At 35.2% G+C, this 23,818-nt stretch overlaps 2 protein-coding genes across 8 annotated transcripts; one reads left to right on the top strand and one right to left on the bottom strand.

Annotated features, from left to right (window-relative positions):
- The first annotated feature begins 130 nt into the window (after positions 1–130).
- CEBPZOS (CEBPZ opposite strand) lies at positions 131–4,965 on the top strand. Of its 7 annotated transcripts, none has more exons than XM_081265275.1 (6): positions 198–262; positions 2,178–2,254; positions 2,905–3,020; positions 3,883–3,927; positions 4,495–4,579; positions 4,715–4,965. In XM_081265275.1, the coding sequence occupies exons 3-5, from the start codon at positions 2,906–2,908 to the stop codon at positions 4,575–4,577; spliced, it is 243 nt and encodes an 80-aa protein (XP_081121401.1). In that variant the 5' UTR covers positions 198–262; positions 2,178–2,254; position 2,905; the 3' UTR covers positions 4,578–4,579; positions 4,715–4,965. The 7 variants fall into 7 exon arrangements, with proteins under 7 accessions (XP_081121405.1, XP_081121404.1, XP_081121401.1 ...); XM_081265274.1 differs by lacking the exon at positions 198–262 and adding an exon at positions 360–699; XM_081265276.1 differs by lacking the exon at positions 198–262 and adding an exon at positions 424–445.
- Positions 4,591–23,793, bottom strand: CEBPZ (CCAAT enhancer binding protein zeta). Its single transcript, XM_081265272.1, has 16 exons — positions 23,603–23,793; positions 20,261–21,756; positions 17,189–17,420; positions 16,394–16,583; positions 14,818–14,906; positions 12,987–13,040; positions 12,362–12,464; positions 12,193–12,261; positions 11,004–11,070; positions 9,671–9,771; positions 8,868–8,925; positions 8,378–8,574; positions 7,634–7,720; positions 5,293–5,354; positions 5,131–5,212; positions 4,591–4,755 (listed from the first exon to the last, which is right to left on the bottom strand). Exons 1-16 carry the CDS (start codon positions 23,756–23,758, stop codon positions 4,616–4,618), a joined length of 3,183 nt encoding a protein of 1,060 aa, XP_081121398.1. The 5' UTR covers positions 23,759–23,793; the 3' UTR covers positions 4,591–4,615.
- Positions 23,794–23,818: the final 25 nt, after the last annotated feature.

Raw genomic sequence — 23,818 nt, 5'->3', positions numbered from 1 at the left:
CAGGGTAAATCTCCTACCTCTTCTGTAAAATGAGCTACTCGCAGCACCTGCTAAACAGGGTTACCGTGGGGGCTTAGTAAAATAACACGCAGGGGCGGTCAGACTGGCTGGGGGCGGGGCCACAGCGGGAGGGGCGGGCGCTGCAGCCTCGCGCACGCGCTGCTTGGGTGCGTGCACTTCAGGTAAGAGCGGCTGGTGGCACCAGCGAGGCTGCCCTAGTTGTAACTCTCGGGAGACCACAGGGACAGGTTTATTTTTGTTTGTAAGTTTTTATTTTGGAAGCGAGGCCTTGCCAAGTTATGAGATCTCGGACACTCCAGTGTCACTATCCCGTGCTCGGGAGGCTGAGCATTTCCGGGTCGCTGGTCGACCTTGGCTGGGGTGGTGCAGACTGTTCACCGCGCGCGTGTCGGTGCAGACCCGACCCGAGAGCACCCGGCGGAAGGCAGGGAGGCCCGGGAATCCCAGAGGGTGGGAGCGGAGCTGAGGCGTCCGCCCGGAGCTTGGTTCCCTACCGCGGGAATCTGCGCGACTGCTTTTGCTCTTCAAGCCCAGGGCCGAGATGCTGGGAAACGTCGCTCTTCGCTTCTGCACTGGGAGGTCTTGCTGTTCCGATTCGTGTCGCTCTGAGTTGCTGGGCCTTGTAGGCCACTTCTCAAATCAGCGACTTTGATTTGCAGCCTTCACTGACAGCCTCAGGTCAGGGGTTTCGGGACAGCGCTGCGCAATCCGGACACTTCAGCACTGGAGCGTGTGCACCGGAAGCCAGTTTCCCAGGACAGCAGGATGTTAACCCATGACACTCACCCCTTCTTTTCTTTGAGCTTGACTGATTGCTTCATTTTAAATTTCATCTAAGCCCCACCAGCTTTGGCAATCCTGGGTATTCTGGTGCTGAAAATACCCAGGTGCTCCCTTGCCACTTTTTCTGGTCAGGGCGCCCCTGGTGGTTTTTAAGCAAAGGGTATTTGTGAGCCGATAGAAACTCTGTTCCTGAAGCTCAGAGTTTATACTTTTAAAGAAAGGCAAATGTTTTATTATCACAGTATTATTATTATTATTATTATTATTATTATTATTATTATTTTAATCCTTAGCATCAATCTCTTCCAGCGACATTTTTTTGGGGGGTGGGGATGGGGCTTGGATTCCTTAAGCTGTAGACCTGGTTGCAGGCAGGTCTTGTTGTCTTGAACTTAAAAAATAACTCCAAGAGGGCTGGGGTTGTGGCTCAGCACTTGCCATGGCATGTGTGAGGCCCTGGGTTTGATTCTCAGCACCACATATAAATAAATGAATAAAATAAAGGTTCATCAATAATTAGAAAATACATAAAAAACCAAGAGAGCTCTCTGCTGAGCATGACTTATTTTGTCAGTAATGCACAATATTGTAGAGAATAGAACAAAACCATTCTCACCTACTCACCCAAAGTTCTAACTTCCTTTGCTTCATTTCTTGTAAGAATAATAAAAAATTTAATCTTTTGGTCCCTAGGCGAGCACATTATCAAAATGAGAGTTGGTTATTTGGGTGGGGAGTTGGGGTGGTGAATACTTGATGAAGATATGATGGTATTCGAAGGAGATGCCTACACTCTTATAAAACTAAGATTTAAAAATTGTCTGAAGGATCTAGAATGGTGGAAGACAGGTTAAATAAACTTTTTAGCTCTCTAGGAACTAGGAGATTCCCACCCTACTCCTAGGTATTGTGAAAAGAAGGCAGAAATGAGTAAGCATCTGCCAGTGATGAGAGACAACTGGGATTGGAGAGTGTTAAGACAACAAACTGCCTCTGTATAGAGAGAAAAAGGATGGGGGTGGGGACAAGGGAGAATCACAATGTAAGATTAAAAACTAGTGGTTCTCCCATTCTTGATTTTGAGATTATATGGAGGCAGGACAAGAACTTGGACTTAGGTTTCGTATATTCAATAAGTCTCATATTGCCTTTCTTGCCCATCTCATTTTTAGTTTTTACACTAATTAGAAAGACTCTTCCTCCCTTTTAAACTTTCTGGGGATTGAATTGAGGGCCTCACACATGCTAAACATTCACTCTACCTAGGAATTACACTCCCAGCCCACTAAACTTTTTTCATGTTTTGTGATGCTTAACCCTGTTGTGCTCTACCACCAAGCTTGACACTCAGCCTTTTCTTATTTTTGAGACAGGGTCTCACTAAATTGCTGAGGCTGATCTGGAACTTGTGATTCTCCTGCCTCAGCCTCACTAGTCTCTGGGATTACAGGTGTGTCACTGCTCCTGGCTTCAACTTTCTTGATTAGTTTTTATTTCAATTACAGGAAGAGAATCAAGATCTAGTCTGTGTTGCCACTTATTGGGTCATCACCTAATCAGTTTTCCCCCTTATGTGGCCCATGAGCTTCTTGCATAAAAATTACTTGAAGTGCCTACTAAAAGGCACTGGGGTGCCAACCTTAGACTTGCTGAATCAGAATTGAGATTGGGAGTGGAGGATTGCAGGCTGAACCTCTTGGGCAATGCAATTAAAGTTTTAAGACTTAGAATAGTATCTCCCCAGGAAGAGGAAGCAGTTAGCTTACTGCTCAACTTTGTATCCTTAGTGTCTAGCAAAATGCATGAACTGTAGCACATACTTCAACTTCTTTTAAAAATTTTTGTAAGTTGTTAGTTTTTTTTAATAATGCCTTCTTGAATTTTAAATCCCTTTCTGTGCTTTATGCACTCTTGAATCTTTCGTTATTGAGATGAAAACTGGGTATGTAGGATGTGTCTAAAACAATGTAGTAATTTTGGGGTCTAATTCCTATAAAGTATTTCACACTGTGTGAATGGAGTTATTTTTTTATAGATGTGGCAAAATAAATTTAAGCATGTTCATTTGAGTTTATACATATTTGTTATTGTTAAATGTAGGATGGCCCACAAAATGGAATCAATGGCAAAGAAGATGTTTAAAGGAATTTTAGTAGCTGAATTGATGGGCGTTTTTGGAGCTTATTTTTTGTTTAATAAGATGAATACAAGTCAAGGTAATCATAATTCAGTAGTTAATGCTTTCAAGACGGACATAATGCATTTTAGTTATTAAATGCTATTGGCATTTTTGGAAAAACATTCCTTCAGATTCAATGTATTAGATGTTTTTATGGGCAGAGAGGAAGCAAGGTATTTATTATGGTAGATGAGGTGACTCTCACATTTTTCACATGCTAATTTGCTTTTAGACTTGGGAAACTTCCACAACTATGGGTTTTACTTGTGGTAAGGGGAGGGTCAGCATTAGTTTGGGAGCAGCCTGCCCATTGTATTTCCTTGCTTGGTAGACTTATAGAAAGTAGGAAGTAATATCACTGTATTCTCAGGATAACCAGTTTACTTGGGCTATAGTAATCTTCCTATACATCAATAGTGAGCAATAAAACCCTTCCCTGTGCAATCACTGAAAGTGATTTATATTAGAGTTCTCAACATTTTAACTTAGGAAGTACTGCTTTTTCTTGCCCTAAAACTGAATGAAGCAAAGAGTGGGGTGGTGACTTATCTTTGAAGTGTGTCACTTCTCTTCCTCAAAGTATCTTATTGGAACACTGTGTACCAGAGTGCTACTGGATAATTACAAATTTTTATACAGAGTTAATAATATTAAACTATAAAAGCAAATTAAAGTTTGGTATTAGTTTAAAAAACTAGGTATGATTTTATTTCCAATTCCTTGTCAAGATAAAATAACATCCATAAAAATTCATAGTTATATTTAATGAAAATTTACATTTCTAAATTATATCACATTTAAAACTCTTTGTATCATAAAGACTCTAAATTACAAAATTGTGCCTTTATGTTTTACTAAGATGAATATCTGATCATGTCTAACTTCCTTTTTTTCATTAGATTTCAGGCAAACAATGAGCAAGAAATTTCCCTTCATCTTGGAAGGTATGTTTTCCTTAAGTAAAAAGGAGTACATAACAACTTTTTCAGGTAATCTGTAAATTCTGCAGTAAATTATGACTGAGGACTAAATGGCTTTTTTTTATCGTATGTCAGTTTCCAAAAACACTATTCACCCCTGCCCCTTCTGAGACCATAGTGGGGAAAATTCTTACTTAGTTATCTAGATGAGAGCCGAGTTAGCTATGGGCAGATTCTTAGTACTTCCAGTGATTAAGAATGTAGAATGAGACCCATCTGGGTGAAGCAAACCACAACTTAAACCTCAGTTTTAAAAATTTGTTTTATCTCAAGTTTGCTCTCTCTCAGAGCTGCTTCTGTCAAGTAATGTTAATCCTCAGGTGATTGTTATAAGGACAGAACAAGATTATGTTATAACACTTGATCAGTGCTCATTTCGGTAATTAGCAGTTAGAACTTACACAGGAAATATGTTAATATTATTATTGTTTTCATTTAATTATGTAGCAATATGGAAAAAAGATTATTTTTCTCAATGAAAGTTTAACATTTTATATGATTTTTATAAATGGCAGTTACTTTTATTTATAGTTTACTATAAAGCCATCGAACAGTCTGGAATGTATGAAATCAGAAGGCAAGATCAAGAGAAATGGTTGAATAGCAAAAATTAAGAGTAAGTATAAGTAGAATTAAGTTATAATTTAATAATTCATTTCCTTTGCTTTTTAGTTTTATGAGTGGGTTTCTGCCTCTTCTTCTTGAAATTTTTCTTTTTCTTGATAATACTTTTCACATCTCTGTTGTGTAGCCAGTCATCACGTTCAGCCTCCCATCTGAGCTGTTTGAGACCTTTGAGAGGAGAAGAAAGATGAGTTTAATCCCATTATAGACTCTGGACTACCACAGAACATCCTACCAAGTAACAGGAACTTCAGGTCTGCTTTGGCCCGTGGCTTCCCACCCACTATGCAAACCCACTCCTTGTTCATTGCTCTTCTGTTTTTATTGTCAAAGATTAATATTTTACAAATAAATGACTAAGGAAGGAAAAGGAAAAAATGTTCTGAAGATTTCATTTCCCTGGAACACTTTTACTTGTAAAGAATAGAAACAGTAACTATTAAGATTAGAAATGCTAGGCAAATGCTCTACCACTACCACTGAACTACAGCCCTAGACAAGGCTATTTTTAAAAACTTCAATTAAAAAATTCAAGTTACTTACTTGCATTATCTTTATTAGCCATGGCATTTATGCCAATATTATCAAACTTGGATCCCACATTCTCATCCAACAGGTGGCCAAACTTAAAAAAAAATAATAAGTTTATTAGAAAATGTAAAAATGTAGAATAGCTAACTTCTAAAACCAGTATATTAGCCTTACCTCTTCAGCAGATACAAACAGGCTGGAGTCATTGAGGTTTCTTTTCTTTTTTTTTCTTGGTCCTAAAAAAACAGTGTCCAGATGATTCAATTCTAAATCATATATATATATATATATATATATTTTTTTTTATGTAAATCTTTCAACATGAGCTTATGTAAAAAGTTATAGTTGAGTAAAGACATAACTGCAATTATCTTCTAGCACTGTTAGGAAGCAGATACTTGAATAAACATAATTTAAGAATTACTATATACAATTTTTAAGAAAGCTGATATTCTAATAGAATTTTTAAGATGACAATAGTATGTTCTTATTTTTCAGATCTGGCCACTGATCAGAATTTGCCCTTAAGAGAAATATTATCAACCCAGATTAAAATTCCAAGGTTGATATGAATGGGTTTTTGGAATATTTAAGGCAAATACAATTTAAAAAAAAGTTTTTTTTGTAGTTGTAAATGGACAGCATGCCTTTATTTTTATGTGGTAATGAGGATTTTAAAAAATTATAATTTAAAAATTCAGCTGCCTGAAGTACATTAATTCAGTTTTTTAATAAACTTACAGAGTTGTTCAACCATGACCATAAGCCAATTTAGAACATTTCCATCAACTCCAAAAGATCCTTGGTGCCCATTTGCAGTCATGCTAACCCTATTTCCCTGGATTTACATTGTTTTTGATTTGCCTTTTCTAACTATTTCATATAAATGGAGTGATTTATATGGTTGCCTATATCTTCCTAGCTGGTATAATATTTTTGAGGCTCATCCATGTTATGTATCAGTACTTCATTCCATTGGCTGAATACATCCTAGTGTATGGATATATCACATTCTTTTTTATCCATTTATCAGTTAATGGACATTTGTTTTATGTTGATTTAGCATTAATGAATAAGGCTGGTATGATCAACCCTGTATAAGTCTTTGTGTTGACACATGAGAACCACTTTAAAATTTTTTTTTTTTTTTTTTTAGTTATAGATGGACACGATATCTTTATTTATTTATTTATTTTTCATGTGGTGCTGAGGATCAAACCCAGGGCCTCACCCATGTAAGGCAAGTGCTCCACCACTGACTGAGCATTTCTTCTTCATTTTTATTAAGGTAAAAAGTATATTACATAAGAACTGAGTAAATACTAGCATAGTAGTATCTGTGTGAACTCTATGAGTAAGTATGTCTGTACCATTTTCTTAAAAGTTCCCTTAGGTTGTTTGGTCTTTTTTCTTTTCCCCTCTTTTTTTTAATGGTACTAAGGCTTGAACCTAGGGCCTTGCACATGCCAGGGAAGTGCTCTATACCCCAGCCCTGAGGGACGAGCCTCAGGAAAACTGCATTTGAGCATATGCTCTTAATAAAATGTGATTTACTATTACTCAAGGGGAGTAAAAATCTGGAAAATAACAATTTTTATCAGTTAAACCATTTAGGTATTAGGGGATAATACCAACAGTATTTTTAAGAGCTGATAAAAAATTTTGTAGGCTTAAGTATGAGACTACTATCAAAATGCAAATAGTTTCTTTAAAAATATTTAAATTGTTTTTATTTAATTTTGCAAATCTATTTTTTATTTTTATCAGTATCTTCCAGTAAGTACAAGCTAGAAAGACATTAGAAACAAAGCATTTAGTGCTTTCCATATTTTTATCAAAAACTTGGAAGTGTCACTTGACATAGAACTTTTTCTTTTATTTGTACTTTGCAAATGTTAATACTATAAAGCATAATCTTATGAAATATATTATAAAGAATATTAGAGAATTAATCATAAAGGAGAATGTAATTAATGAAGGAGCATGAATTCTTTTTTCTTTTTTTAAAATATTTATTATTCTGTTTTAGTTGTAGGTGGACACCACAATATCTTTATTTCATTTTTATGTGGTGCTGAGGTTTGAAACCAGTGCCTTACATGTGCTAGGTGAGCATTCTACCACTGAACCACAACCATAGCCCCAAGGAGCATGAATTCTGACAAGGGTCAAATGGCAAAGAAAACATTTTGCTGAGGAAAGGAAAAAGCAACACTCTGAAATCCAGGGCTTATATATGATGAAGTGCTTTAAACATGAATGAAAAGATGATCTAGATAGAGATATTTAAATGTGAGAAGAAGAAACTTAGGAAGATGAAAATGATTTAAGGTGAATGTCAACAATTTTCACATTAAAAGAAAAAACCCTATTACCAATTGTAGAAACATCTTTAAGGAAAAAAAAATCCTAAATCTTATTAACCAATAGAATAGTTTATCTCCAAAAATGATGATGAATAATACTTTTCACATGGATACTGTTTCAGTTTAAAAGATTAAATGCATTTTCTTACCTTGAAATGACCCAGCAAAGTCAAAATCGTCATCATCCTTTCTCTTGCTTCTCTTAGTATTGACTTTTGAGCCGTCTTCATCAGACTCTGTTACCCAAATAAATTTGTTATTAAGCCATTTCAAAACAAAAGAACTTCAAGGTATGTTAAAATCTTAGTCTGATGGCAAGGATTGAACCCAGGGCCTCGCATGTGCTAGGGGAGTGCTCTACTGCTGAGCCATAACCTCAGCCCGTTAATTATTATTCTAACATTAAAAAGATACAATATACATACTCAACTAGTATTGTATAGAGAGCCTAATTATTGATTAAAAGTCCCAAACTTGGGGCTTGGGATGTGGCTCAAGTGGTAGCACGCTTGCCTAGCATGTGTGAGACGGGGCTTGGGATGTGGCTCAAGTGGTAGCGCGCTTGCCTAGCATGTGTGAGACACTGGGTTCGATCCTCAGCACCACATTAAAAATAAATAAATAAATAAATAAAGATATTGTGTCCACCTAAAACTAAAAAATAAATATTAAAAAAAAAAAAAAAGTTCCAAACTCAAAACTCAACAAAAAAATACTGCCTTTAAACCTTCGGTTTGAAATAAGAAAAAGGTCCTCTTTAAAAATTCTAGTTTATTGTATTAATTTGAATACAGATTACATTAGAAATCTTTATTAGAAAAAGTAGCCCAAGACTGAGAAAGGATTTTTTTTGTATTTGTATTTTATTAAAAACAAGAACAACAAAAACTCACCTGGAATGCTCTCATTTTCATCATCTAACACATCCATGAATGTTCCTCCATCTTCATCGATTTCAGCAAATTCTTCATCATTCATACTTCCCAAAGAAACTTCATCATCATCCAGGTTATCGAATTCATCATCGCTATCCTCTGAATCTTCATATTCCAAGTTATCCTTAGCTTTTTTTGTTTTTTTCTTCATATTGCTGGAAAAAAAATCCCAAACTTATAATGTAATGAGGGTATTGTTTTCTAAAGTGTTTAGGGCCTAATATGGTACAAGGCTACTGAATAACTTAAAAGGAAAATTAAAGACTACTCAGAGTATACTAACATGTATTACAAATGTCCAAAATAAAAGTACTACACTCACTTCCCAAACTTAGTTGAATACAATTTCCCCATAACATCATATAGATCTAGGTCTGCTGCTGTGGGAGACAACAATTTGGGAAGTATTAGGAAACAGTAAAGAGAAGATTGAAGTAAAGTATTTTACCTGGCAAAATCAAGATCATCCTTTCCAGGGGTGAAACAGTTATCATCTTCAAATGTGTCTGTCAGAGAACAAGATTCAAATTGTGAAACAGCAAAGAATAACAAGGTTGACATGTCTTATATCTGAATCAATTATAGTAGCAGAAATTGTGTTCTGTTGTTTATGACAAGCACCAAAATGACAGAAACATGATTACTATTGGTGTGTCTTAGAATGTACAAGTCTGTTAAAAGCTGATTTTAATGAAGTGTCTATACTAAAACGGGTTCTACTTCTTTTTACAGTTGCTTTATGGAGAAAAAAGTACATTAAATAAAATGACTTGTAGTAACTTCAGTTCTTTTTTACTTTATGAGAACTATTTAGCTGCTTATTTTTAGTAGATATAATGTAACAAAAGTGAAATCAATGTTAAGTCTTTCCAGTTTTGCATGTATTTTGTTTTAGTCTGTTACATTTCAATTAAAATTTCAAGTGCTGTGGGAAGATAAAATAGATGAGACAGTAGACTAATTCTAGCAATAGTATTATGAGACTGTGAACAATAAATATGGTTCTTATTTGGCCTTAGGAATTATATATCATATAAATAGAAACTTTCTCAAGACTGTCTGTTTTTTAGATTACATGTGGTTGAGTTACCATATACCATCAAAATATTTCTTAATCCTTCATTATGACTTACATGATATTCTTAGCTAAATGACTTTTTAAACACTAAGCTCACTTCTGCCACTAAGGTTCCATTTTTTAATAATAAATATTAATAGATCTAAAACTGAGATTCAATAAAAACAAATTACCAATCATTTTTTCAAATTCCTCATCATCCACATCTTCTACACTCTCTTCATCAGCACTCCGTTTTTGTTTCTCTTTAACAATAGCAACTTTTTTATAATACCTAAAACAAAAATGCATCTTATGTATTTATTAAAGGTCTGATCTTGATATAATCAAAACACTGAAGACAAACCACAATTATATTAAATTTTTTATGTATAGACTCAATTGGAGATGAGTGAAATTTGTCAATATACAAAAAATAATTAGATTTCAACAAAATAGGTATAAACTTGAGAAATGCAGTGGAATAAATTTCAACAATCTTAGTTTCTTATAAACTATTTCTTAACAACTCACTGATTAACTCTTAATCAGCGTGGCACAGTAGGGGATGGGGGTGCAGCTCAGTAGTACAGCATTTGCCCAGCATGCACAAGGACCTGGTTTGATCATCAGTATGTGAAAAAAGTAAGGACGACAACAGAAAACACAAAAGTAGAGCAATAGGTTGTTTCAGCTTCAATACTGACATCTAAGTATTAGAATACTTTGGTCTAAATGATCTCAAAATCACAATAGTTTGTCAGCCCTACTCTTATACTAGGACACAGCAAAAAAAGAAAAAAAAAAAGCATTTTCCAGATGATATCCATACCTTTAAAATTAAGTCAAATTAACCTATTAACCAGCTAAAATAATTTTACTTTTATAAGGTATTAACAGTAACTCTAGCAGATTTAGAACTTATTTCTATGAAGGCACAATGAATCTGGCCAATTCGGCTTTAAAGGCCATGATCTGGCCAAATTACTGATGAGTTATCACTATATTAAACTAATATAGATTTTTTTTTTTTGGTAGCAGGAATTGAACTCAGGGGCACTCGACCACTGAGGCACATCCTCAGCCCTATTTTGTATCTTAAGAAACAGGGCCTCTCTTGAGTTGCTTAGTGCCTTGCTGTTGCTGAGGGTGGCTTTGAACTCATGATCCTCCTGTTTCAGCTTCCTGAGCCGCTGGGATTACAGGTGTGCACCACTGCGCCTGGCCTAAACTAATGTAGATTTTAAGTCTATAAAATTACTGTATTAAAAAAAAGACAAAATTCTATAAATTCAAGATCATAAACAAAAATTTATATGCTAAATTATTAAAAATTCCTCAAGTTGACTGTATTTTCATTAAGGTATCTTAAGATCAGCAAAATGAGTAATCTTAATTTCCTTTACAAAATAGAATTATAGACACATTATTCTCTGATCTTCTCAAACTATAACAATGTCAATGAAGGATTTTAGGGGATCTAAAAATTTATAAAGTTCCCCAATGAAACTACATTAAATATATTACCTGTGGAAAAACACTTCATCCACTGGTATTTGGCTTTCTTCTTTTGCGAGGAACTCCTTACTATTCACTGTAAAAATAAAGCATTTTAATTTACCATAGTAATCTCCTTTATGTGACAACCTCTGAGGACCAAATACAACACATCTATAATTCTAACATCTTAAAATGTGAGGAAGGTGGACAGAAGGGATCCTGAAATGCAAAAAACAATCTTGGGAAAAGTTGTTGTGGAGAGGATTCAACATACGAGACTGTTAATGTCACAGAGAAAAGTAGGCAGTTCATAGCCCAGTCACAGTAAAGAATTCTTTGAGTCTTCCAGTTGCATCCAGCATCCAAATTTTAAGAGAAATAAAAATTCAAAGAGTTATTTAACTTTATTTTTATGTGGTGCTGAGGATTGAACCCAGTGCCTCACATATGCTGGGCAAGCACTCTGCCACTGAGGCACCACCCCAGCCCCATAGAGTTATTCTAATGTATAATCATTTTAAACTTGTGCTTGTCATTCTAAGAACAGGAAGTAAAGGTAAACAGAATTTTCTATAACTTTACTTATTAAGAAAATTAAGAAACAAGAATAATGAATGACAAAAACATTAGCTTTCGCCCTTCAGAATTAAAGACATCTGATTCATCCTTAATGAAAGAAAATCTGACTTCTAATTCTACTTTTAATTTTGAGTAAGCTCTTTTATATCTGTAGCTCTTTGTGAGGTCAGTCAGTTGGAAATTAAATGATTTATAAAGTTCATCTTAATCCTACTCTCAGAACAAAGGGAAGGTAGGATTTCACATGCAAAGAAATGTCTGCTCTGAATAGAAAAGCAGAATCAGATCCTGTTTAACAGAAGTAGGATTATCAATGAAGTTTAAAATGATACTCCATGACAAAGCCAACTTTTTTTTCCCTCCTAAGCCTATATCAGAGAACTTAAAATGATTTGAGCCATAAAAGAACATTTATGAAGGAGTTACTGATAGAGCTATAGATAATACAAGAAAGGAAAATGGTAATAAGTGCTTAAGCTGGGTGAGGGTTCCAGGAGGCTTCATCATACTGTTTGGTTTTACTTTTGGATATGTTTGAAATTTTTACTCTGGTAAAGTAGAGCAAAGAATAATATAATTTATGTTTTATTGTCTTGTACCATCTTTTCTGTTTCAATTGTCCAACCTTTATACTTACCAGCAAGACCGTGAGTATCCTTTATAAAATGTTTCCTTTTTGGCTGCATCACAACACTGTCAGTATTTTCTGAAATGTAAATCAGGACAGTCTAATATAAGACCTGTGTTCATGTTGTTTACTAAGTATCAACATCGAACACTGAATAATTCATTAAACAGAAGCCTACCTTTGCCTTTATGTGGCTTTGGATTTCGGTATACGAATCGATCCAAGAATCTCATTAGGGTGAAATCCTGCAGTGGGTCCCCGGAATACTGGATATAATTTCCCTGAAAAGAAAAAAAATGGGGGAAAAAATCGGTCTCTCCAGGTAAGAAAAGAAAAAAGAAAAACATAAGCTTCTATTATCTTGTATCAAAGGCACAGATCATCATTCAAATATCCCTCAAATACACACTGTACTACAAATGAATTAAATATACATATACATACACATTATATGATGCTATGCTGATTTTGTGTGTAGGTAAATAAGAATAATGTGGCCATCTAACCATTAGCTGGGAATCAAACCCTAAAGTGGGAAACTCAGCATCTAGGGAGAGGGCAATCTTTCTCCAGAATTTTGCCAGAATGTAATGAATAACCATTGTGGTTTTCTAATGTCCCACATTTCTATTCATCTCAGACATTGGTAAGAATTATTTGCTGCTCTGTATTAAACAAGTTGTTGTTCCTCTACAAGAGTAGTGGAAAAAAATATATATATGATTCTAGATGGTGGAGAAAATATCATATGATCAATTATTGATTATCAAAACCTATATCACTTTTGAATATTTTAGACTTACCTGAAGGATAGTTTTTGCAAAAAGAGCCACGGAGGGATGAAAATGCTCCGATAACTAGGAAGAAAAATGTGAATAATGTCAATTTCTTTTCTTTCCTGATACTGGGATTGAACCTAGTAGTGCTCTATCACTGGACTATATCTGAACTCTACTCATTTTTTGAGACAGGGTCTCACTGAGTTGCTGAGGCCAACCTCGAACCTGTGATCCTCCTCCTCCTCAGCTTCTTGAGGTGCTGGGATTACAGGCGTGCACCACCATGCCTGGCTAATGCCAATATTTCTAAGATTGTCTCTTACTGCAATTAAACTTAAATTGAGGACAATCCAAAGAACTGAAACTTAATACATCAGAAAGATGATTCTCAAGCATTTCAGTGCCAGGACCATTTTATACACTTAAAAATCAAGGATCCCAGAAATTTTATTTTAGTGGGTTATATGTGTTGGTATTTATTAGCAATTACAACAGAAAACTTTTAAATAATTATAGTTATTTAAAATAATAAACCCATTACCTATTAATGTAAACCGCATGTTTATGAAAAATAGTTTTCAGACAAAAAAAAATTACTATGTCAAGAAGAATAGCATTGTCTTAGGTTATTTTCCTTTACTTTTTAAAAAATATTTATTTTTTAGTTGTAGTTGGACACAATACCTTCATTTTATTTGTTTATTTTTACGTGGATCAAACCCAGGGCCTCACACCAGCTAGGCAAGCACTCGACTGCTGAGCCACAACCCCAGCCTTTGTTTTGCTTTTGAAGGTAATGGGGATTAAGCCCAGGGGCTGGCACATACTACCACTGAGCTGAATCCCCAACCCTTTTTTAAAATTTTATTTTGAGACAGGGACTTGACCTCAAACTTGCAATCCTCCTGCCTCAGATTTCTGAGTAACTAGAATTAGAAGTGTAGGGCATTGCCCCTGGCTTAAATTACAGCTTTACAAATCTCTTTAATATCTGGCTTAATAAAAGACAATGGATTCTTTTTATCTGCTACTGTATTCCATGTTATTTTACTTGAAGTATATGAAGAAAATGTGGCCTCACATGGATATGTTGTTGGAAAATGAGGATTTAAATAATACCCTTTCACAAAAGCATGGAGATTTTCTTCTTTGATGCCACTGAAGATTAATTACAATTTGAAACTAAGTCAAGCTGTTAGCATTGTTTACTTATAATTATTTGGTCTACTTTGTATCTTTATGTTATACATTGGTCATCTGAAAAATACTGACTTAGGTAGTCTTCCAAATGTTGGTACATTTTATTATAGAACGATCATAGTGTCACCACTAATTTCATCAGAAAAGTTTTTTTTACCTAGGGATATGCTGTTATACTGTCAAGCTCAAGATAGTGGTTATAAGATTTCTAAAAATTTTAATCTTTGCTTGAGATCTTGAATTTCATTATTAACAACAAATAATGTTGGTTGTTTTCCTTGAAGCAACAGGATTGATTCATTTTCAAAAAAATGCCTCCCAGATCCTCATGTATGAGTAAGCCGTTTGTCAGTTTTATGAAAAAGCAGTTACATGAGTTTGGATTGGCTACCCAAGAGTTCCCTGAGACATGAAAGAATCTTCACACTACAGAAATGTGCTATGGAAAATCGAATAGACATGCACTTTAAGGTGAAGACTCACTGAAAAGGCATCAGGGATCCTGAGAGGCCTGTGATAACATTTTAATAATAGTTGTATAGGAAGACAATATTTATCATTTACAGGAAAAATGGAAACTTTGATGTGTTAAATCCACAAGATCAAGACTATACATAGCACAAATGAAGTGAAAGATAATTTGGAATTATTTTACCTTTTTGAGTTCCCAAAGACTTGTATTTTCAGCTCCACAGAACAAAGGGTTTCTACTGAATGGGTCATATGTTTTCAGTTGTTTGCCACCTAAAACCCAAAAATAGTATTTTTCAAATGCTTTATTTCTAGTCCAAGATGCCATTAAAACTACTATGATCAATATTTTCATAGATAGATAATCTTAATTAGCCAGGCTTCCTAGCTTGAAAACTCCAAATCTCTTCAAGAATTTATCTTGGTATCTAAGCTAACATTTGTTCTTGAATAAACCAAGCTCAGGTACTAACACATCCCTTCATTACTTTTCAAATAGTAACAGAAGGTGCTGAGCCACAAATCCAGGTTCATAAATGTGAAGATGGAAATTACCTGAAGATAGAATAGGTTTAAAGTTCTTCTGTATTTGTAGAGTGCTCCAATTATTTGTCTTTAGAGTGTTTCTAGAAATAATTCTTACTTGGAACAGATTTATACTATGTTCACGTTTTCAGAAACTCAGCATTGGGCTGTGATTGTAGCTCAGTGGTAAAATGCTTGCCTAGCATGTGTGAAGCACTAGATTCAATCCTCAGCACTACATAAAAATAAATAAATAAAATAAAGGTATTCTGTCCATTTACAATTACAAAAAAAAAAAAAAAAAAAATAGGGCTGGGGATGTGGCTCAATGACAGAGTGGCCTTGAGTTCAATCCCCAGTACCCCCCCCCCCCAAAAAAAAGAACGAAGCTCACCATTATTCAAAAACCCAGTGTAAACTATCTCACAATGCACACCTTGTCATCCTTGTAAAGGATTTTTCTCAGGTTAGTCTTCATGATAACTGATGAATTCTTATAAAAACATTCTACGACAGATTTAATTCAGTTTGTGTATGTGGAAAACCACTTAAGGTTTCTAAGTCACAGAAAGTTTTACTATCTGAAAACACTGCTTTAAGAAACTGTAGATGGGCTGGGATTGTGGCTTAATGGTAGAGCGCTCGCCCAGCATGCGTGGGGTCCTGGGTTCGATCCTTAACAACACATATAAATAAATGAATGGAATAAAGGTATTGTGTCCAACTACAACTAAAAAAATAAATAAATATTAAAAAAAAGAAACTGTAGATGGTCATATAAAAGAACAAAAAGGTCTACACAATTCACAACTTATGACAAAATGCTTTTGTTCAGAAACTACTTGTTTATATTCATGTATTTAAGGGCTTTGCATGTAAAGATAAAAGGTCATGAAATTAAAATTGGCTCAACTTTTATATAGCTGAAGGAAATGAGACTTATTGTACATCTCAAATGTCCAATTTTTTCACTTAATCCTCACAGCCCTACTTGCTTTAATTTCTGATTATCTATTTTAAAATGCAGAGTTATCAATGTCTTGCTATATTTAAAATTTACTTCTACGCCTGGGGATACAGTTCCATGGTAGAATATTTGCCTAGTATAGACAAGTATATAGTTTGATCCTCTACATCACCAAAAAGAAAAGAAAATTTCTGTGCAGATCAAAGAGAAAACTAATTAGCTGGTTTAAGAATTCAAGAGAAAAATTTAATGATTCAAAAGCCCTCACCTTTCAAATTATCAAAATGTACCCAGGAAGCAGTCTTTGGTTTTGTGGTGTCTGTGTCGCTTTCAGGCACTGCTTCCTCTGTTTGCACTTTTTTCATTGTATCCATTTCTGTTTCTTTGTCTGCATCAGTGAATTTTTCTATGTCTTCATCATCTCCTATGTCAACAAAATTTTCTTCATCATCAGACTCCTAAAAAAAATGGTTTAATAAATTTATGTTAATTAACTGGAAGTTGCAATAAAGTCAGTCTTCAATCATGTGATATAGAACTTTGAAGAAATACTTTTGCAATTTGGTGAAACATGAAAAGTCTAATAAATAAAATGTTGGGCTTGAATGATATGTAGATTAAGAGAGATAGCATCCTTTTATTTCTAAATGAAAAAGTGTTAAATTTTGAGCCAAGAGCTCCTGAGGTTTTGGAACTTTACTACTTAGCCCACTAATAAATATTTGGTATGTTGTAAATAACCCTATGAGGTGCTATAATTTTTTTTTTCATTTTGCAATTGAGGAAACAAATTAAGAGATCTATTAGTTTTATAATCTTCTATAACTTTCTCACAATATTGGAGTTTCTAGTGTAATACAATTTATTACAAGTAAAGGGATCAAGCAACCTGTCCCCACCTAGCTAATTGTATACCTGGCATTAAAATCTAGGTCTGTCTGACTCTAGACCGCACACTGTGCTCCAGAGAACTAAGTTACCTTCAATGAAGCAAAGAAAAATAAAACAAACCACCAATATATTTTAGCTCATACTTGATTTAAAAAACAGTTTTCAAACATACCGGGTGATCATTTAATTGACTTCTTAAACCTGGTTTTGCTTTAAAGATCTCAGACACAAGATATAAAGCTCCACATATGAAAGGTGGCATCTGTGTGCAAGTAACCTGAAGCAACCGCTTCACAAAAGCCTTCACACGACGCAACACAATGTCAGCTTTCAGAGATTTGTAGACAAGGTTAAGAAACATAGCTTGCTTGGAACACATCATCAACCCAGGATCCAACATCTTTCTGTAAAATAAAATCAATACAGAGGTATAACTTTCCTACTTACATTAGAGGAAATAGGTAAAACGTAAATTAATGACCTGAAGAGAAAGAGTGATGATGGTAACAAGGGGAAAAAAAGTCACAGGAGCAAAAAGCATTTTGTTTTATGGTTTCCTCTCCTTTCTGTTTTATAAACTAATTGGACACAACCCTAATAGTGTAAAGTTTATAAGAATATAGCACCCCACTAAAAGGCTAATCTGAAACCAAATAATGAAAAAGCAGTGAGCCAGAAGACCTGCTTTTCTCCACATATTAGTACCTACTCGCTGGGTGACCAGAGGCGTCCCCACATGGCTCTAGTGAACACTATCTAAGAATAATAGAAAACTAAATTGTGAGGACTTCAGAGAATCTCTGGTCCAATGTATTAGCTGTATAGTATCCCTTCCATACATGCTATTCTTTCTGTCCAAAATGCTTTTCCCCACTTAGAGAGTATCTAAAATCAATTCCTCCTCTATTATCCTCTCATTTTCATATTCATGTTCTTCACAGTTTCATAAACTTTGTTTCTTTGGCTTTCCTGCCTTTCTCCTAAGTTCCAATAAAACACGGACTATGCCTATTTTTACTGTGTCCTTAATGTCTGAACTAAGTGCTCAATGTTTTTTGAGTGAATAAATGAATATCCAAAGTAAATGCTTGTGCATTCCTCACTCTCACTAGGAATCCAATCCCATTTTGGACAGCTAGAAATCTCCTCACTCACTTGGGGGGTGCTGAGGCTCACTCAGGACTTCACATACGCTAGGCAAGTCTCTTACCATTTAGTCCCCAGAAATCCCTTCTTTATCCAAAGCTGAAATCTGTTCCTATATAATTTACAAACATGAATTCTAATATCCCCTGAAGCAACACAACCGAATTATATTTTTACCGCACAGCTTTTCAAATACTTGAATCTATATAGCTATTATGTGTTTCTCTCTCCTCAGAGTCTTCTATGGGGTGCTCAATTCTAATATCATTAACTTTTATTTTTGGGAATGCTGGAAATTGAATATAGGGCCTCTTACCATTGTTCTACCACCAAACTATACCCTATTGTGATAATTTAAAATATTCTTCAACTAGAATCCCACAGATGCCCCAACTGGTCTGGACCTCTACATATCAGGTCATCTAACTAGGTTAGCTTTAATAACATGGGATCATTGCTTCCTTTACTCTTAAGCATTTCCATTAACTTCTTTTCATTAGTAGTAGAAATGAAAATACATGTTTCTATATTGCTCTGTATACCCATTTTCCATGTTGTCAGTTCCATAATTCTAGAATATCTCAGTGATAAGAGAATATTGTATTACTCAGATTTCTTCCTTCACACTTAAACTTTTCAATATTTTTACCCATGCAACTCAGTTTTAATCATAAATTCCATCCCAGGTCAACAGATTTGAGAATTTAGACATGTTTTCATCACGACAGAGAGCATTTTCCTTAAGTTTTTAAAATTTATTTTAGTTGTAAATGGATACAGTATCTTTTTATGTCTTTATTTGTATTTGGTCCTGAGGAGTTACACGTGTGAGGCAAGTGCTCTACTACTGAGTTACAGCCCTAGCCTTCCTTAAGTTTTTGATAAATCATATTTTTGTCATCCAAATCACATTTCTTTGATCCTTCAATTAAGTAGGATTTTTAAAATTTAATGAATTCTTAGTAAAGCCAAGAGCAAATAGATCATTTAAGAGGGCTTAAAAGTTTTAAAAGAAATTCATCTCTGAGAGGTGTTGGCTAATAGTAATTGAAAAGAACTTGGGAATATATTTGTCCTCAGAGATAGACTGTTGCATTAAACAGACTGCTGTTACATGGATGAGAAAAAACTTTTCAAATAGATTCCAAACATTTTCTAAAAATATTTCTATGATGCTCAAAAATTAAACAAAACCCCCAAATTTCTACATTTTCAGCTTTGAACTTTTTTCTCAGCGGTAGAGCGCTCGCCTAGCACGGGTGGGACCTGGGTTCAATCCTCAGCACCACATAAAAATAAAGGCATCGTGTTGTGTCCATCTACACCTAAAAAAATAAATATTAAAAAAAAAATCTAAATTTCTTTTTAGTTATACAGTAGAATGCATTTTGATATATTATACATACATGGAGTATAATCCCATTCTTGTGACTGTACATGATGTGGAGTTACACTGGTCTTGTATTCATATATGAACATAGGAAGGTTATGTCTATCTGATTCTACCATCTTTCCTATTCCTATCCCCCATCCTTTCCTTTATTCCCCTTTGTCTAATCCAAAGAACTTCTATTCTTCCCTCCCCTTCTTAATGTGTTAGCATCCACATACATTTGGCTTTTGTATTTTTGGGATTGGCTTATTTCACTTAGCATGACAATCTCAAGTTCCAGCTACTTACTGGTAATGGCCATTATTTCATTCTTTAGTAATATTCCATTGTGTACATATGCCACATTTTCTTTTTTGGAACTCTTCTTAAATTATGAATGGTAAGTATCAATTACTTAAAAAATCACAGATTCTTTAAAAAGTGTTGTGTAAGATCTTTGAGATTCTTTTTAGTGTACCAAAGAAATGACTTCTATTACATCTCCAGTTCTATTTCCTTTATATCCCAAAAGATTTAAAACAAAATGTTAATTTTCAAATACCGATGGTAAGATATGATTTAATTAAAGTTCGTGAGTAGCAAGTTGCTGAGGGAGGTCTAACTCCAGTTTTCTAACTCTTCCTTGAGCTCTACACAGGGAACTGCACGTGCTATATTAGATCAAGTTATCTGTCATGTTTATGTATTAGAATGCTTTGTACCTACCTGTATAAGGCTGTATAATATCGATCTGATATTGTCTGCTGAGAATTCATTACCTGGAAAAGCAACATTAAAGCCTGCACACTGGTATTAAAGTTTACAACATGCAACACTTTGAACAAAGTATCAACCTGCTCTTTCACTTTCTCATCACCTGTCTCCGAATAAGGGTATGCCCTATTCACACCTGTTAAAAGGGCACTAAGCATTTTTGACTCAATATCTTTTTTCTTGATACAAGTCCGAAAAAAACAAAAATAAAGAGTTATTAATTTGTTAGCCAATTCACTTTCTTCATGGGAGAGGACCATTTGATTTAAAAAGCAAATTGCATAATATTGAGCTTTGGAGCTGATATTTGAACGAAAGAGTAGCCTTTCTACTTCACCACACACAACTCCTTTCATATTGGGATGTTTACAAAGTAATGTCTCTAACAGGTGGGAGGCTTTTGTGGCTATTCTGTTCTGAGGATCTCCCAGTTTATTTACCACCTGAACAAGAAGAGCCTTTTCTTCCTCAGGCTTGTTACAAAGAAGCTCATGAGCAGCTGTAAGTGCTCGAGTTTTAGTGGTTACTAATGAATCATGACTTAAAGTTTCTAAGACCTGAACAAATTCAGCTACTAAGTGTTTTAGTTGGTGTTCAAAATACCACAATATCAACCTTCTATCTCTTGAATCCTTGTTGCCACTGGACAACTGTTCTAATTTGTTGAATGGGCGCTGACTGAAAATCCGTAACTTTCGACTTTCTGGCAAAAGGTCTGTAATGAGTAACTCTTTGAAAGTATCCAAAGCCATGAGGCACTGCTGTTTGCTGCCCTTCTTTTTAACAAGGTTCATAAGAGTTTCTACAAATTGGAGTGTGTGAATAGCATCATCCTGGATGAGAAGGATCATGGCTGCCATCCGGTCACCTAGTGTCCCTGATGATACAATTGCCTTCATCCAGGTAGAAGAGGCTCCCTTTTGATTATTCGTCTTACTTTTGAATAAGTTAACTTCATGCTCATATAGCTTCTGAGCCAGAGTTTTGTACTTAGACACAATATCTTGAGGCTGAGGTTCCAAAGAATATTCATTGGTATAATCCAAATCATACCATTTCCCCCCAGGCTTGAGTAACAATGTCTGTCTCTCAAAAAATTCAAAGATGTCTTGTTGTTTATCTTTCTTTACTTTTGATATGGTACCACTGTTCTTATCAGAACGCTGTTCTGGCCTCTTACTTTTCACCTTATTGATTGATGTCCGTTCACTTTCTGCTGCATTTTGCTTTTTATTATCTATGTTAGATACTTTTGTTTCTTTTTTGCTGGCATTTTCCTTTTTAGGTTGTTCATCATCTTCAATGAAAGATTTTGCATATTTGGCCAAACTAAGATTTTGAATAAATGCTTCCAGTTCACCTTGCTGAAGATCATCAACTGCTCCCTTTTTTCCTCCATCCACCACTTCTTCATTTTCATCCAAAGTAGCCAGCATAAGGTAATCTTGCTGTATAAAAACATAAAAAGTTAAAAATATATCACCAATCCAACACTTCAGTTACAACTTCATCTTTGAAATCAATGAAACATTGAATTACAATATTACCTGGGCTTCCACCCTCCCTCCAAATACTTGATGGATCCAAATTTAAATGTGCCAAAACCATAAAATAAGGGAAGAAGGTACAACATTAAAAAACAATTTAGAATGGGAAAAATCTTAAAATTCAATGTAAAACTCAGGGCCCACAAAAGATAGGATCAGTAAATTTATCATTCTCTCACACATAAAACATAGAAAAATAAAAAGACAAATGAAAACTGAAAAGAAAATTGTAGCAACTCATAAAAGTAAAGCTCATTACCTTAATACAAAAGGTTTTGCATATCAGTAAAAAAGTGAGAAGTACCCAACAGGAAAACATGCAAAGGATAGCAACATGATAGAGAAAAATGGTTCTTTAGAAGATATGAAAAGATGCTCAACTTTGTTAGCATTTGTACAAATTCAAGTTAAACTGCATTTGGTGAGGGCAGGAGCGCTTTCATATATGGTTGATATGAATGTAAACTGGTACAACCTCTATGGAGGGTGATTTATCAACTTTAATCAAAACACAAGACACACACATATCCATTAACCCAGCATTTCCATTTCGGCAAATTTAAATTACACATATACTTACAAATATGGAGGTGAAAAATGTCTAAAGTTATTTACTGCATTATTTAAAATAGCGAATCATTGGCAACATTTTAAATATTCATAATAGATAAATTAAGACACAAAATGATTTATGCAGATACAAGTCCAATAACAGAATTTTATACAGCCACACAGAAGGATCTCTAAGACAGAAAAAAAGATGCAAAATATATGGCAGCATTTGTGTAAAGAATAACAATACATGCGTATATTTCATTTACATAATTGTGCATGTGTGAGGTCTAGGATATACCTGGAAGATATAAAATACAAAATAAAGTATAAAATATAATTGCTGTCTAGAAGATAAATTGCATATCAGGAGATAAAAGTGGGACAGAAGATTTTTCATTGTGTGCCACCCCAATAACCTTTTAAAGTTTATATCGTATATATATCACTTATCCAAGAATTAAATATAACCCAAGTATGAAATAAACAATAAATCTGTCCATATGATTACATTTATCCTTCCTCTAACAGCACCCCTCCCCCCATCCCCCTCCAAACTTAGTTAGGCACAATTCTGTCTTTGACTTTACACTGTCTGTTCCATCTGACTGGACAGACACATGGCTCACCTTTCCTTTTCCTCAGGTTTTTGCTCAAGTATCTTCAGACCTGCGTTTACAGGTCATCTCATTTAAAACTGTAATGCCCTCTCAACTCTGTATCCTCCTCCTTTTTCTCTAGCACTACTTAGCATCTGATGTACTATCTAAAGTTTGTTTACTGTTTCTATTAACTTGGAAAGTGAATCCCATAAAAGGGAGGCTTTTGGAGCGTACAGCGAGCATGCCCAAGCCCCCTTTGAGTACAGAAGTTCCAACACAGGCCATCAAAACATTAAAATCAAGAGGTCAGGACCAAGAAGTCCGTTTTCTCGGACCTGATGGAGTGATGGTTATACCACGTCAATAACATGACGATCGCTTATTCCCTGAAGAAGGCCACAGCATAAAACGTTCAATCCAGACTTTTTCTCTTGCAAAGAGCGGTGGAAAGAAGCGAGGGAAGCGCACCGAGCACATTCTACAGCTCTGATCTGGATCCGCAGGGCTGGAGCGGCGGACTACTGCCCTGATACTCTCAGAACTGCTCCGACACCCGCCCCGGTCTCCCTTCCGTGGAAGCCTCCGGCCGTTACCTTTGTGCCTCCGAGCCGTAACACCTCCTCCAGGGAGAACCCATTTTCGGCTTCACCGCTATCATCTTCGTCCTCCTCATCCGGATCGCCTACCGCCTCTTGCCCAGCCCAGGGCCGCTTGGCATGGAACTCCAAAGGCGCCTTCGCAGCCGCCATGCCTAGCGGAGCACGCGCACGCAATCTGCGGGCCACTTCCGTTTGTCACGTGACGTACTT

This window comes from Spermophilus citellus (genome assembly GCF_964194105.1).
Source record: "Spermophilus citellus genome assembly, chromosome: 13".
NCBI lineage: Eukaryota > Metazoa > Chordata > Mammalia > Rodentia > Sciuridae > Spermophilus > Spermophilus citellus.
The sequence above is the reverse complement of the archived record's forward strand: the minus strand, read 5'-3'. Positions and strand labels throughout refer to the sequence as shown.

Bases quoted from the DNA above. Each gene is read 5' to 3' on its own strand.
- CEBPZ (XM_081265272.1), bottom strand. From the start codon at position 23,758: ATGGCGGCTGCGAAGGCGCCTTTGGAGTTCCATGCCAAGCGGCCCTGG. The intron at 12,262-12,361 runs GTAGGCTTCTGT...TTTACATTTCAG, and splicing joins AAAGCCACATAAAGGCAAAG to AAAATACTGACAGTGTTGTG. The intron at 4,756-5,130 runs GTAAGTAACTTG...CTCCTCTCAAAG, and splicing joins GGCTAATAAAGATAATGCAA to GTCTCAAACAGCTCAGATGG.
- CEBPZOS (XM_081265273.1), top strand. From the start codon at position 300: ATGAGATCTCGGACACTCCAGTGTCACTATCCCGTGCTCGGGAGGCTG. The intron at 3,021-3,882 runs GTAATCATAATT...TTTTTTCATTAG, and splicing joins TAAGATGAATACAAGTCAAG to ATTTCAGGCAAACAATGAGC. The intron at 3,928-4,494 runs GTATGTTTTCCT...TTTTATTTATAG, and splicing joins ATTTCCCTTCATCTTGGAAG to TTTACTATAAAGCCATCGAA.